This window comes from Ochotona curzoniae, unplaced genomic scaffold (genome assembly GCF_017591425.1).
Source record: "Ochotona curzoniae isolate NIBS_2020 unplaced genomic scaffold, NIBS_Ocur_1.0 scaffold_1852, whole genome shotgun sequence".
Classification (NCBI taxonomy): Eukaryota; Metazoa; Chordata; class Mammalia; order Lagomorpha; family Ochotonidae; genus Ochotona; species Ochotona curzoniae.
This window is the reverse complement of record NW_024467087.1, coordinates 22,829,703-22,845,775: the sequence shown is the minus strand read 5'-3', so window position 1 is coordinate 22,845,775 and position 16,073 is coordinate 22,829,703. Positions and strand designations below refer to the sequence as shown.

At 45.2% G+C, this 16,073-nt stretch overlaps 1 protein-coding gene across 6 annotated transcripts in view; it reads right to left on the bottom strand.

The window, feature by feature from the left end:
• The window catches only part of SEPTIN6 (septin 6), a 72,494-nt gene that overhangs the window by 34,140 nt on the left and 22,281 nt on the right, over positions 1 to 16,073 (bottom strand). For all 6 annotated transcript variants that reach the window (XM_041000001.1, XM_041000000.1, XM_041000002.1 and 3 more), the window contains exons 3-4: positions 10,349 to 10,544; positions 1,056 to 1,242 (exon numbers count right to left, since the gene is read on the bottom strand). In XM_041000001.1, the coding sequence (XP_040855935.1) occupies positions 1,056 to 1,242; positions 10,349 to 10,544 (383 nt within the window). The remainder of the gene's footprint in view (positions 1 to 1,055; positions 1,243 to 10,348; positions 10,545 to 16,073) is intronic.

Here is a 16,073-nt window from a genome sequence, read left to right as displayed (position 1 = left end):
GAAAACAGTTGAAGATAGCCCAAAGCCTTGGGACCCTTTACCCGCATGGGAGACCTGGAAGAAGCCGCTGGTTCCTGGCTTTAGATCTGCTCAGCTCCAGCCATTGTGGCCACTTGGGGAGTGAACCAGAGGATGGAAGATCTTTCTGTCTCTCTTCTCTGTAAATCTGACTTTCCAACAAAAATACGTAATTAAAAAAGAAAAAAGCAGCAGAAGATGGCTTGATGTGACCCTCATGGGAAATCCAGCTGTTGCTCCTGGCTTCAGTCTGGCTTAGCCCTGGTCATTGTCACCACTTGGGGAATGAAACCAGTAGATGGAAAGTTTCTTTCTTTCTGTTTCCCTCCTTCTCTCTCGGTCTTTCAAATAAAATCAATAAATCTTTCATAAGAGACAATCCTGTGGTCAATTTCCTTGAATAGCATATAATTCTCTAATATGATTGAGTTATTGTCTAATTATAAGTGGTAGGGGATACAGTATGACACAGAGTCTGGGTTCTTCTGGTAGCCAGGTGTCTGACAATGAGCAAGCCATTTAATCTTTCAGAGCATCAGTCTTCTCTTTGGAAAAATGAGGATAACAATCATGCTCCTCTCACGGGACTGGATAAATTCAGTGAGATTTTCCATGTGGAACTCAACGGGGCCATATAACAAGAGCCTAATGCATGTTGCCTGCTCCCATAAAAATTACTATTGATAAGAAGACTTTTCAATGCCATGTTTGCATATTCAATTCAAGCCCAGTCCAACTCATGCTAGGACAAAGAACTATTTTTGCCTTACTCAAGGCTGTGCTCCTAGACCTATGCCACCATCTTGCTTGATGCATCCTCAATCTCAAGAGAGAGCAAGGCAGAAAGACAACTCAGGCCCAACCCATCCTCAGTACCAGGAAAGCAGACAGGTGCCATGTCCATAAAACCCTCTTTATAGAGAAATGGAGAACGATGTCACAGAATGTCTCATGGAGTCAAGCATCTCCTTTGCCAAGAGATCAGTAAGAGTGAATTCAGCTTGTCCAGCCCCCACAGCCCAACCCAGCCTCCATACCTTACTGTCCAGCTTCTTCATCGTCACTAGGTCCAAGGACTTTAGGGAATGACCCGTGGGGGCAATGAAATACAAGCAGGCGTGGATCCGGGAATCATGATAAGTGTGCAGCACTCTTCGGATCTTCAGTTCCTCCTGTAGGTAGGCCTCAAACTGTGCATCGATGAATTCCACGATGGGCTTGTAGCTAACAAGGGAGAGTAGTGAAATGATCAGACCCCTGCAAAAACCTTGCCACAGTCCATTCAGAAGTTCAAAATGCCTTCTGGAATCTGACCCCATTATATGTACTTGCACATCTTCCCTCAGTTGGGCTCCAATCCTGTTGGCCTGGCCACTCCTTTGGCCTCAGTATGAGTCAAACCTATACCCACCAATGTTCCTTTCCCCTGGAAATCCCACTTCTCTCTCCTCATCCCAATCTTTGTCCTGACAGATCTCAGGCCTCAGTTTAACACCCACCTCCTTCCCACAGCCAGAAATGCCTTCTGTGCCCCCAAAACATCACGGCAATAGGTTGCTTTTCCAGGATCAGTGTTCTCTTAGTTTCACTGTGTCTTCCTGATGGTGTCTCTCTATTCCCTGTGGGGTCCCAATATAGTGTGAAGTCTGCTGGTAACAGCTGTGGACAGGCTGACTGTCCTGCAGGTCATGCTTATGTCTTGACTTCGTGTCTCCCCCAACTCTGTGATTCTTAAGAGTGAAAGCTGGGGAATTTTGGCAGAATCATCTGGGTCTTTTGTTCATTCTTGCTAGAATGAGTAGACCTCTACACCTCGCTCCCCTTAGGGTCAGGTACCTTGGCAGTTCTCATTTCCTCCATTGCTGTGATTTTGAAATCTAAGCATGCAGGCACAGTGTAGGCAGAGCCCACCCCCACACACCCTCTGCACCTGTGCACATGCACCCCAACTCACAGCACCTACACTCCAGCCTCCCCCAGATGGCCAGCAAGTCTTGCCAAGGTTTCTTTTTTTTTTATGTATTTACTTTTATTTGAAAGGCAGAGTTACAGAAATACAGAGAAAAAGAGGGGTCTTCATCTGCTGGTTCACTCCCCAAATGGCCACAATGGTTGGAGCTAAGCCGATCTGAAGCCAGAAGCTGAGAGCTTCATCTAAGTCTCCCACATGGGTGCAAGATCCCCAAGGTCTTCAGCCATCCTTCACTGCTTTCCCAGGCCATAAGAACAGAGCTGGATTGGAAATGGGGCAGCCAGGACACAAACCAGTGCTCATATCGGATGCTGGTGATGCACTAAGAGGCTTAGCTTACTATACCACAACAGTGGCCCCCATAAAAACCTCCTAAATGATAGCACCTTGCTCCTCTCCATCCTGTACCTCCCTGAGATGCTTCCTCCCTCCCCTTCTCCCTCTCCCTTCCCAGGCCACTTCTAATTCCCTCATCCACACCCCGGCCTCTTTCTGCTCTAACTGTGTCAGCTTAGCTTCAGCGCTGCCTGTGTTCTCATCTCCCTTGCCTAACTGCTTCAGCCTGGGAGAGAGGTGTGCCATGTGGGCGAAGGGCAGGCAGCCCTAGGACAGTGCAACCCAAAGGGAACATGATCAAAGCAGCAGCTAGGCCCAAAGCATCACCTCCCTCCTCCAGCCTGTGGGAAGCCTACCTCCTGAGCCTTTAGGCAAGATCCTCCTAACAGAGAAAGGGAAAATGACATTTGTAGAAAAGAAACAAGAACCTGAATTCTGAGAGCTGCACACAGAGAGCCACATGCAAGGCGCGTCAGAGAAAACCCTAAAAATATCACCCGTCCTGTCTTCCTTTGATCCTTCATGCGGACTAAGGAGTCCACATTGTTCTGCAGAGTAAAAGCATCAAAGGATCTGTTTGGTGGCAAAGATCCTCAGAAGGTTCCTGAAGAATTCAAGGTGAGGGAGGGGAACAATTCCCCCCACCTTTACCTAGTTAATTCGCAGATGACTGGCTGCTTTGAATCATTCGAACATGACATGACTTCATTTATTTTTCTCTATTACATAGCTTTTTTGGGAAGGGCTATGCAAAAGAGGATCAAAGCAGGAAAAAAAAAAGCAGTATGCATTTAGCTTGCTTCTCCCCTAGAGTCTCTAGTCATGCCCTGGGTGTCTCTTTCTGTCTGTGTCTGAGAGTCTCTGAAGAGGCGCATGCATTGTCAGAGCAATGAACCCAACCAATCAGCCAGCAGCAGCTGCGTGCCCCCTGGCCCAGACGGGTGAATCATCTTTGTCTTAGTCATCGCTGTATCCTCAGTGTTGCTGTCTAGCCTGCTGTCTGGAATGGGCCACCCCGGGTTCCCCTCCCGTCACTCCCAGGAGCTCATCCTCCCCTTTCCTCCAGTGGCCATCACTCTTCCGCACTCCCTTAACGCTCCCTGGACTTAAGTCCATGGTAAAAACAGAATCCCTTCCCCTACACAGGCAACACTGCTTCTTCTCCAAGCTGCTGCCTTTCTCATGTCTTTTTCTACTGAAAATTTCTCCACCTCCCACACCCACGTTCTAAGGAGGGCTGAGGAGGGCAGTCTTCTCAGCTCTTTCTTCCCTGTCTTACTAGGATCCTTTCCATCTTGGACTAAGACCAGCTCCAGCACACTCTTACCTTCCTCGTTGCCACTACTACTCTTTTGGACCATTTCAAGGCAGCAGTTATGAACCTGGGGTCCACAGATCTCTACAAAGTCTGTGGCTAAAATTCAGAGGATCATTGAACTTGGATGGGAAAAAATAGATCCTTTTTCATTATTAATTTTAAAAAACTACAATTCAGCAGTTTCTTCAGTTACAAGTGCAGGTTAGCTAATGTTTGCAGTACCTGCACTGATATTTTCATTTCCTCTTTCAGTTGTTTCAAATGTCTCAACATAGCATTTATGCTCATTACAAGTCCTAACTTCTTATTGCTGCTCAGCCTGCATTTAGGATATGGTTCTTTTAGGAATTAACAAGGAGGCACACGTGCCCTCTGAAATCCCTGTACCACGGTCAACAAAACTGTATCTTAGCTCCTCAGAGGCTGGTCCTTCAATCAACAGCAGTAGCAGCAGCACCTGACAGCTAGACAGATGTCGCCTCTCCAGCCTCTAGTCCAGACCCAGGGTGCATAAACTTGATGAAGAAGAGCCCCAGTGGTTTATTATGCATATCAATTTGAGAAGAGAGGACACCATTGGCTCTTCACAGAACATGCCTACTTCTTCAGGTGCATGGAAATGTAATGCTTGCCTACCCACCTTCAGCCCCTTTATTGCTTGAATGGCCTTTATTTTTTACAACCCTCGGCCCTCTCTTCTTTAGTCACCTACCCACCTTACCATTAGCCAAATCAGGGCTAACCAAGAACTTCACTCTACTACTGTGATCTGTTGACCACTGCATATCTACACAGTTCTCTTAGGGCGTCAATCCTGCTGAGACCCATCTGTCACTTCATTTTGGCTCTGCACCCTCACTCTTGCCATCATTTTCAGGGTGTCAGTCCCTTCCTGGCCTCCTTCCTTGTTTTCTCAGGCTGAATTCCATGGACCATTTTTTCCTTAATGAGCACCCTCATCTCCATTCCACCGCTGACCTTTCACTCTTATTTGTCCAGTAAAACTGCTACTCTGAATTGGTTTCAGGGTTTACTTTCTCTGCTCCTATACTGCTAAAGTTGCCTACACGTAAACACAAACATGTAGATCTTTACACTACTACAAATTTATAGTCTCTGGAGTAAAATGACAATCCCTTTACTTGACTTTGACAGGTTCCCTTCCCATTGACCTTATTTTGATCCCTGTAAACTTATCTCCTCTGAAATCAAGTTCCAAAACTGACTTGTCAGCCCCCTTCACCCAAGATGATTTGGATCTTCTACTTCACCAACAAACTTGAGGCCATCAGGCTGCATATTGCCTCCCCAGTTCAGGTGCATGTATACAAGGGAACTGCAAATTTGTGGGAAAAAAAACCCACAAAATTAAAAATACATTAATTCTGGTTCAAAAAGCTGAAACCAATCTGCATTAGAGATTTTCAAAAAGGTCATAGAAAGTGGGTATTATGAAAAGAATGATTCATGAATTTCAAAAATTATCTTTATCAAAAGAAACTTATCTTTTAATTGCATTTTCCACAAACTTTTTGAAGTAGACTCGTATGTATCTACCTCATTCTTTAAACTCACAAACACAATTCCACGGTGTGGCTGTACCACAGTTCATTCAGTTGTTTTATTGATGGAGGTTTAGATTGCTTAGATTTTTTATTTAAAAAAAACTTAAAATACATTTATTTTTATTTGAAAGGCAGAGGGAGACAGCATTGTGGTACAATTAAATTAAGCTGCCATCTATGACACTGGCATCTCATGTAAGCACCAATTCAAAGCCAGTTGTGTCACCTGCAATTTAACTCCCTGCTAACGTGCCTAGAAAGATGGCCTAAGCTGCTTGTGTCCATCACCTGGAGTTGCAGGCTTCTGGCTTTGGCTTGGCCCAGTCCTGGGTTCTGCAGCCATTTGAGGAGTGAATTGGCAGATGAAAAGAATCTGTTTCTTTTTCTCTTGCTCTCTATCACTTTGCCTTACAAGTAAATAAACAAATCTTTAAAAAAAAATCAAAGCGAGATAGATATTTTTCATCCTTGGGTTCCCCTCCTGAATTTTCAAAGCATCTAGGGCTGGGCCAGACCAAAGGCACCCAGAACTCCATCCAGGTCCCCACTGTGGGTGGCAGGGGCTCAGCTGCTGGAGATATCACCTGTGGCCTCCTAGGATCTGAATTGGAGGGAAGCTGCTTTTGCGAACAGAAGAGGAATCTGAACTCAATTACTACATTATGGGACACAGGCATTAACCGCTACACTAACGATTTGTCCCTGTTCAAATCTCTCATATTGGAGCACCAGTGCTGAAGTGAGCATCCTTTCTGTATGCTTCTCATGCACATGCACAATTGTTTCTCTGGGCTATTTGCTTAAAAGTAGAACTGCCGGGTCATAAGTTATTCACACTTTAAATTTTAACAAAGACTGCCAAATTTGCCATCTAAAATCTCTAACAATTTACACTGCAAAACAACCCAGAATTACTTCAAGTCAGTGAACACATATCATCGTTTGCAAAAATGACGAAAATATTTTATTGTCTTATTTTGTATTTCCCTAATTACTAGAGAAGTTGAATGAGCATCATTTCACATGTTGATTGGCCATTTGTATTTCCCTGTTCCATCATTTATCTGTTTATTTCTCTGTTAATTGTGAAAACTTGTTTTATCTTTTAGAAAAATCCCATTATATAGGTTGCAAATATTTCATCCCCACACATATGTAGCTTGTTTCTACATTCCTTTCCTTATGCAAAACTCTTAAAATTTGTTTTAGTGAATTTAAATTTGGCAGTCTTTACTTCTGTGACTTTGGATTTCCTGTCATGATTGGAAATTATGAAACTATTGTCCAATATTTTTTCCTGTATTTTTAGAATTTATTGTTGTAGTCCAATGGAAATCTATTTTTGTGAGTGATACTTGTGTGGGAGGGTCTGCTTTTATTTATTTTTTCCTGAATGGATGGCTTATTTTCCAACTTTCATTTTTGAAGAGTTCATTCTTTCCCCGCAGACTTGCATATGCTGTATTTCCACATAAACATGAACCTGATCTTGGAATTTTCTGTTCTGTTGTTTGATACCTTTATGTCCTTACTTCCAGTCACTTGGCAGTCACAGAAATCTGGCATTAGGAATTATGATTCCTAAACATAGTAATGACCTTCATAGCGGAAAAAATCCCATGAATATTGTTTGGTTTTTAGTTTCCAGGACACCATTTCTAACACTGTCATATATGCTAAATGATATAACACTCCTCGATCCTCCCCATCTGTCTGCAACATCCAGTACTGGACTAGGCCAAACTTGAGGGCCAGGAACTCAATACAAGTCTCCCATGTCGGTAAAAAGGACTCAACTATTTCAGTCATCACCTGAGGCCTCCAAGGACCAGTATTAACAGGAAGCTAGAATCAAAAGTGGAGCCTAGTGGCCAATGTTGTGGCACAAAGGGTTAAACCACCACCTGTGACACCAGTACTCTGTGAGTTCCAGCTGCTCCACATCCAGATCCAACTCTCTGCTCATGAGCATGAGAACGTAGTGGAAGATGGCCAACATTCCTGGGCCCTGTTACCCACATAGGAGACCTAGAAGGAACTCCGGAATACATCATAGCCAGCCTCAGTCATTGAGGTTATTTGTGGAATGAACCAGTCGATGGAAGATATCTCTCTCTTTGAAATTCTGCCTGCTGAATAAATCAGATATATTTTTTGAAAAAGTGCAGCCCAGGCGCTGATGTTGTGGCATAGTAGATAAAGCTACAGCCTGCAATGCTGGCATCCCACGTGAGCCCTGGTTTGTGCCCCAGTTGTTCCAATTCTAATCCAGCTCCCTGCTAATGTGCCTGTGAAAGCAGCAGAGGATGGCCCAAATACTTGGGTCCCTGAACCCATGTGGAAGACACAAAAGAAATTCCTGGCTCCCGGCTTTGGATAAGCTCAGCTGTGGTCATTTCAGCCATTTGGGGAGTGAACCAGTGGATGGAAGAGCTCTCGGTCCCTCTGGCTCTTCCTCTCTCTATAACTCTGCCAATACGAATAAATCTGAAAAAGAAATTTGGAGCCTGTTTCCAATCCCAAGCACCTTGATATGGGAAGAGGGCATCCCAAGTGGTGTCTTAACTACCAAGACAAAAGCACCCCACCTCCTGTCTTACAAACAAAACTAGGACAACAAGCAAGACTATAAAAAGCAGAGTAGGTATTCTAGAATTTAATACAGAAGACAGAATCAGTTTAAATAAAACACTGCATATATTTGTTCTTTTTAAGGAAGTGAGTATGGCCGTCACAGGTTTAAGGAAGACATCAGAGGACCGGTAGACACTGCTCAACACGCGAATGGTGTTTTCTGAATCATCACACTCACGTGCTAGCCATGTCATATTGGGTTCAAGGCAGATGGTGTCGGTCTGCCCCCACCCCACCCTGTGCTGAACCCAGGCCTCATCACATCCTTTTCTCAGCCTCCCCACACCCTGACTCACTCTCAAATGTTCTCCAGACAGTCTTTCCTGGACCTCCTACCTCCCTTTTCAAGATAACCTTTTTTCCACCTACTAACTTAACCATCACATGCTTTTGCCTTTATCCCAAGATTCTTAGTCTGTTCTGATTCCCAGGCTACCTTACAGGTGCCTGAATAACCCATGTCTGTATTTCCAACACAGACCTCATCTGATCCCCGACTCTGTAGTCAGCTGCTTACCCCCCAAGGTCATTTTGTGATCTTGATAGTTCAGAGAGTTTCAACACAAACTGCTATGAAACAGAGTTGAATACCTAAAAAACCTGGCCTTTCCTAATACCTCAGGTGACTTCTCTTGCCAAGCACCTTGCATCACCTGTCCATTTTCCAAAGGCAAAACTTCTAGCCTCAATCTGGATTTTAACTTTGCCTTCACAATTGGCACAAGTCTTCCAAGTCCTGTCTCCTTTCCCGACCTCAGCATCCATCTTAGTTCCACCTTGATTTAATTAATCTAATAGTCTATCAATTGGTCTTGCTCTTCTATCTTATCTCCATACCTTCCAAAAGAACACTTTTATATATATTGAAAAAGCAGTTACAGAGAGAGGAGAGACAAATCTACTGGTGCGCTCCCCAAGTGGCCGTAATGGCTGGAGCTGAGCCAAGCTGAACCCGGGAGCCCAGGAGCTTTTTCTGGATTTTCTACATGAGTGCAGAGTCCCATTGACTTGGCTTATCCTCTGCTTATCTTTCCCAGACCATTAGCAGGGATCTGGATCAAAAGTGGAGTAGCTGGGACATGAATTGGTGGCTATATGTGATGTTAGTGCTGTAGATGGAGGCTTAGCTTTCCATTGTGCTGGCCCCCCAAAGTACCTTATTTAAAGACGGATGAGACTATATCATTCTACTGTTAAACTCCTTCAATAACACCATGTTTGCATACTGTCTGTATCCCTCATTGACCTGCCTGCTGCTTTCCTCTTCAGGTTCATCATCCCTGCTTTCATCCCAAATGCTAGTCCAGAGGCTGGTCCAGGTTTTGTGTGGCCTTAGATTTGTACTACCTAAGGGCCCTCCCCAAAATAATAGAAAATGATGACAGGTCTTAGAAGGGATTTGTGTACGCAAAGATCCTAAGGCTTATGCTGCTTTAGCTCCACAGTAGCTGAGTCTATTCAGCCAAGCAGAGGAAATTGTAATTCCCTAGAACACTCTAGAGGGTTGGCTCGGTGGTTCAATTGGCTAATCCACCAAGTCCAAGTACCAGCATCCCATATGGCCAGCAGTTCATGTACTGGCTGCTCCACTTTCCATGCAGCTCCCGGCTTGGAGCCTGGGAAAGCAGTAGAGGACGGCCCAAAGTCTTGGAGCCCTCTACCCAGGGCTCTTCTTGCCAGGAAGACCTGCAAGAAGTTCCTGGCTCATAGCTTTAAATCTGCTCCGCTTGGGATGTGCAGAGTAAACCAGTGGATAGAAGATTTTTGTCTCTCCTTCTCTATGTAAATATGTCTTTCTAATAAAAATAAGTAAATCTTAAAAAAAAAAAAAGAATATGGCAGAAACTTCCAGATCACTTTGCCTTCGTCCAAGCAATTTCCTCTGCCTGGAATGCCCTTGTCCCATTCCTTGGCCTGGCTGAGTCAGCTCAGGGAGCCTGTCCGTCCTCTGTGAAGGCTCGCCTGACCTTCCCATGTGGAACCAACTGTTCTGGCCTTTGTGCTCTCATTGCAACTCGTCCTTTACCTTGTCTGTACCTTGACAGAATAAATCACATTCCATGGAAATTATTTACCTAAAACTGCTTGCCTGTGAGTGCCCTGAAAGGGCAGAGACCAAGTCAACACCTGGCACGAGATAAGAGCTCAATGGTGTATGCTGAACAGAACTGAGACCCCATTCACATATGAGGGAGCCTTCAAAATGTTCATGGCACACGAGGGTTATGAAAAACAATACATGTATTTCAAAAATGCTCCCTACCAAAATCAAGCTATCCTGTAATGTCACATTTGCATGAACTTTTTGAAATCACCCTACTGCATTTGAAAGAAACTCTTTGGTAAATCATTCAGAGTGGAACAAGTACTGTAGACAGGAACCCTGGGTGGGGACAGCTAGAAGGATAAGCTGGGCCCCAGCATCTGTGCTGTCTCCATGCTCCCTGTAGTAAATTCCCCTGTGTGGTCCCCCAACCACATCCTCACCCCACTGCCTCCCCTTACCTGTCCTCCTTGTTGATCTGGTCCCCAAAGCCCACTGTGCTAACAATTGTGAGCTTCAGTCCCACATTGCTCTCCTGAAGGTCATAGGTATTGGACCGAAGCTGGACACCAGGTTGTGTGTGGGTTGCTGGCTCCCCCTCGAATTTGGTGTTGAACAAGGTGTCCATGAGAGTAGACTTGCCCAAGCCTGTCTCTCCTGCAAAGAAAAAAAGGATAGAATAGGGTCAGTTTGCACGGTGGCTGTGCAACCATTACCCAGCATATTTCAGATGGAAATTTGTTGATGTAGGAGCATGCACACAATCAAAGACTAAGTGAAAAGCACATAAAAGTATGCCAGGTCATGTATCTGACCTAGTGGTAAAGCCACCCACACCCCACATCAGAGAACTTAAGTTGGAGTTCCAGCTCTGCTCTGGATTCCAGCATCCTGCTAATGCACACTCTGGGAGGCAGTAGATGATGCCGAAAGTGCTTGGGTCCCTGACATCCACATAGGAGACTCACAGTGAGTTCCTAACTCCCGAGTGTCTCTGCACAGCCCTGACCATTGAGGACATTTTGGGGAATGAACTGGAGAATGGGAATTCATTCTCTCTGTGTCCCTATCACCTTCTCTCATGTTAACAGTTGGGGCTGGCACTGTGGTGCAGTGAGTTAAACCACAACCTCTAACTGGCATCCCACTGGCTCAAGTTCCAGCTGCTCCATCAGTATTTAGCTCCCTCCTAATGTTCCTGGAAAAACAAAAGAAGATAGCCCAAGTATGTGGACCCCTGAGAAACAAGTGGAAAACTCAGAAGAAACTCCTAACTCCCGACTTCAGCCTGGCTTGGCCCCAGCTCTTGCAGCCATTTGGGAGTGAACCAGTACATGTATGATGTCTTTCTCTGTCTCTTCAGCTTTCTTTGTAACTTTATATTTCAAATAAGTATAAAATCTTTTTTAAAGATAATGGGATTAGGGTCATTTTCATTTTATTCTTTTCTATTATCTGAAAAGCTTACTTTAAATATATATTGCTGTTATCAGTATATACAGAAATTATATTCTAGGCAGTGATAGAAAGGTGTAGCAGTGTCTAGAAAAAGACTGGAAGGACATACGTGCAGTCTTACCCATGATTATCTCTGGCTGAAGGTTTTCATTTCTTTGTTTATGCTTCTCTGAATTTTTTTAGTTTACTTAGGTTTTTTTTTTTTGATAATATAAATCAAAGAGTTATTTACAATTTTTAAAAAGGGACACTAGGCCCTTGTCAAACAAATATTCTCTCCTCCCAGCCCCTGTGTCATCACTTCCTTGAGGGCCCTGGAAAGTGCTGTCCACAACACTTTCTAGTGGGGAAAACTGTGGGGGGTCCTTGGCTTCTTCTTGCAACCTGGTTGAGTTGTCTGTGAGACCATATTTTAGCTAATGGGAACTTAGCAAGTCACAATTACACTTCTCCTTACATTTCCAATCAACCACCATTTGTTTAACTAACAGGCTGCAGAACACTAATAAATTAACCTAATGGCATTTCAAAAAGCTTTGAATTTCAAACTAGGAAGATGAGTGGGGAAAGCTCTGTGGCTGACTGCTGAAGGTTAGAGAGGTTATTTCTGGGGCAACGAGGGATATCAAGGCACTTTCAGGAACCAAGAAGTCTTAGGGAATGGGACAAAGCATGAGTCAGATGGAAGCTGGTGACACAGGAATTAGACAGGAGTTCAATATAAAGCCACAAGCTGGACTGGGCACTAAAATTTTCCCCTAAGCCTAGACTATACTGGACCCCCAACCAATACCCAAGAGATTCAGAAATAGCAGATATAGTAGTCTGTAGCTAATTACTCTGAACTGTCCTTTGAAGATGTAGACTACCCTACTATTCTGCTAGCATCATCCCTCTTTTTTTTTTTTTTTAAGGATTTATTTTGAGGGCCAGTGTGGTGGTTCAACAGGCTAATTCTTCACCTTGCAGCACTGGCATCCCATACAGGCACTGGTTCCTGTCCCAGCTACCACTTTTCCAATCTAGCTTCCTGCTTATAGTCTGGGAAAGCAGTAGAGGATGGCCCAAGTCCTTGGGACCATGCTGCACCCATATGGAAGACACAAAAGTTCTTGAAATCCAGCTTCAGATCAGCTCAGCTCTGGCCATTTTGGCCATTTTGAGAAAGAGTCAGTGGATAGAAGATCCTCTCTATCTCTCCTTCTCACTGTAAATCTACCTTTCAAATAAAGAAAAAAAAATCTTTTTTAAAAAAGTGGCGTTATGGCATGCACACACAAGAATCTGGTCTGGGATCACTTCAGATGAAGTTTCTTTAGGTATCCCTCCAACTGAACTGCTGATCTCAGAACCCCAACCATGAAGAGAGGTGTAGGTTCCACGGTCTGACAATGGAGTGCATGTGTTACAGCTGGGCTTCCCCAGAGGCTCAGACAGAGCAGTGGACAGCATATCCAGGTGCATATGGAGGATATGGCAGTTCATCGAAACCTGCAGAGGACACCTGGTACCACAACACAGGACAGAACAAATTCAACTACCCCAGCCAAGTGTTGGCAGCGAAAATCTGGGCAAATGGAGACTCTAAGCTGGACTATGTCAGCCAGTGGATTCTGAATAGATTCCATCGTGCTTGGAGCAGTGAGATTGGCAGCAATTCAGAACTGTTGAACTATCAAAACTATTTGAGCAGGACCCTCAGAGCATGCCCCACGTCAGGGACCCTGGGATGGTTGGGAGGCTGGGTGGGGCTTCTCCCTTTTATATCCCAGTTTCCTCCAGATACAGAAAAAAGAGAGAGAGAGAGAATGTAGAAACAATGGTCTTACCTACTTTTCTGTAACCCTTGACCCTTTGTGCCCTAATCAACTATGTAAAGATTATCAAAATAAAATAATAATTAAAAATAAATAAATAAAAAGGTGGTGTTAGAGAGAGAAAAGGAGTGACAGAAACCTCCCATTCATTGGTTCATTCCCAAAATGTCTGCTATAGCTTAAGCTGATCTGACCCAAAGCTAGCAGCCAGGAGCTTCTTCTGAGACTTCCATATGGATGCAGGGGCCATACTCTGCTGTTTGCTCAGGCACATTAGCTGGACTGGGAGTGGAACAGGTGGGACTTGAACCAGCATCCATGTGATTTTGGAAATTTAACCCATGATGCCACAGTGCTGGCTCTCATCCCTCTTCTTCCCACCACCTCCCCAGGCCTAGGCATGTGAGCTTGAACTGCTCCAGTTTGAAAATGTTTGCTACTGGCAATTCCTGGCCTCGCCAATGCCTCAAAGAGACTCACAGCATATACTTGTAAGCTGCTACAGGGCTGGGGTTAAAGCTGCATGAGGAGAAAACAAAGAAAAAAAAAGAAAAGGGAGGAGGAGGAGAAGGAAAAGAAAGAGGAGGAGGAGGAAAAGAAGGAAAAAACACTCCCTCTACTCTGCCCTCTCTGGGTGTGTTGAGCTTGGCATCTTCCAAGCCTTTTTATATCCTGAATAATGAGCTTTGAATGCAGGAGGTGCTTTCAAATGTGTCAGTGATGGGAGCTTTCTCTCTCTATCTCGGTGTGTGTGTGTGTGCGTGTGCACATATGGAGACAAAGAGAACAAGAGCCCAGATCTCCAATCCTCTAGTCCAAGTTCACAGCCAAGCCCGAGGAGCATGCTGCCTTGTTGGCTGTAGGAAGTTGGTTCCTCACACAGATTGTGTTTCCAGTAGGGTCTGCTATGCCCATAAGCCAAGAAGACTCGCCAAAAAAAGGCACCATCCCTCTCCCCTCCCCTGAAGGAACAGGAAGTGTTTTGATTCCTAAGAAAACATTGATGAGCTGGAGCCTTTGCCATGCAGGTGCCAGCCTTTGGCCTAGCTTTTGGCCACACAGCAGAACATATTGTCCCCCATCCAGGCTGGGACGAGGATACAGCTCAATTACACCTGCAGCCAAGAACTCCCCAGGCAGGGACCCAAGTGTGACTCGCTCCCCGTAACTCACCTCCAGGTGCATCCCTACCCACATTTCTCTCCCTGAGCTCCCTGCTGAATGCCTTGCATCTCCCAGAGAGTAGTGAGGCTGTTTCCAGCACCCTGAGTAGGCTAGCTGGCCCCTTGATGTTAAGAACCCTCAGGTTGGGGCCCGGCTGTGTGGCCTAGCGGCTAAAATCCTCACCTTGAACACACCAGGATCCCATATCCGGTTCTAATCCCGGATGCTCCACTTCCCATCCAGCTCCCTGCCTGTGGCCTGGGAAAGCAGTCGAGGATGGCCCAAAGCTTTGGGACCCTGCACCCGTGTGGGAGATGTGGAAGAAGTTCCTGGATCCTGGCTTCGGACCAGCATAGCATCGGCTGTTGCGCTCACTTGGGGAGTGAATCATCAGACAGAAGATCTTCCTCTCTGTCTCTCCTCCTCTCTGTATATCTGACTTTGTAATAAAAAAAAATCTTAAAAAAAGAAGAACTCTCAGGTGGAATCTTCCTGTATTCTTAGAACCAGGGATCCACCCCGTTTGTACAGCTGAAATTGGGGCCAAGAGAGAGGAAGGGCGAGCACAGCAGGGACAATGACTACTTTGGTGCCAGTCAGCATAATAGGGCTGTGGAAATCAGGTGTCCAATAATGACTGCCTGGAGAAGGAAGTGGTGGGCAATTGAGATGATGGTGCTAAATGTGATTCTGAAAAAGAACAGAGAGAGGAGACAACTTGGCCTCTGGCTACCAAGGAATTCTTGCTCCAAGGTGACATAGTATGTATGCTAGTCATGCCAGCATCCCATATGTGTGTCTGGCTGCTCTGATTCAGCTCCTTGCTTGTGGCCTGGGAAAGCAGTAGAGGATGGTCCAAGGCCTTGGGACCCTGCACCCATGTGGGAGACCTGGAGGAAGCTCCTGGCTTTGGACTGGCTCAGTTCTGGCCATTACGGCCATACAGGTGGTGAACCTGGTGAACCAGGGTGGATGGAATATCTCTGTCTCTCTGCCTGTAACTGACTTTCAAGTAAAATAAACAAATCCTTAAAAAAGAAAGGAAGGAAAGCTCAGCTCTTCTCCTCTGTGCTGTTAAATATGGGCCTCCTCCAGCACCTTATGTAGCTGAAATTCCTTGCAATTGATTAAATGAAGAGCCCTGGCTGGGTTATCATGAAATTACTGTATGACCCGCATTAAGCCCTTTGCTCCATAGGAGAGGACTGCTTAATGGAGCACTTGTTCCATGCCAGCACCGCTGTTAATACAGCATTTGTTTGCTTACTAGGTCCTCGCAGTATGCCTATGCAGAAGATACTACGGATTGTCTTCAGTTTATAGATGGGTTAACCAAGCCCCTCAAAGAGGCTGTGAGAATTCCCACTGATTCTTCCACTTCTCCACACCTCAGCTTCCTCATCGCTAAAGCACAGAGGAAGTAACTGGGCCAAAGACATGAAAAGGAAGTAGCTCAGCCAGCACTGAAATGCAGGCAGGCTGCTGCTGGAGCCCAGGCTTTCACTCAATATGCTCTAGCCAGCTCCACAGGCATATGTTTGTTCGTTTAGTCATTCAACAAGTAATTACAAAGCCACTAACAGGAGCCAGGCAGTTTTAGAGGCTGAGGTTACCATAAGGAACACAGCCACAATTCCTGTTTTCATGGAGTTGAAGTCCCTCCCAGCTCTCTGAATATTGGAATAAATCAAGAGAAATGCCTCTGAGTTCAACAGGGAGGTGTCCGAAAGGAAACACTTCAGGAGCT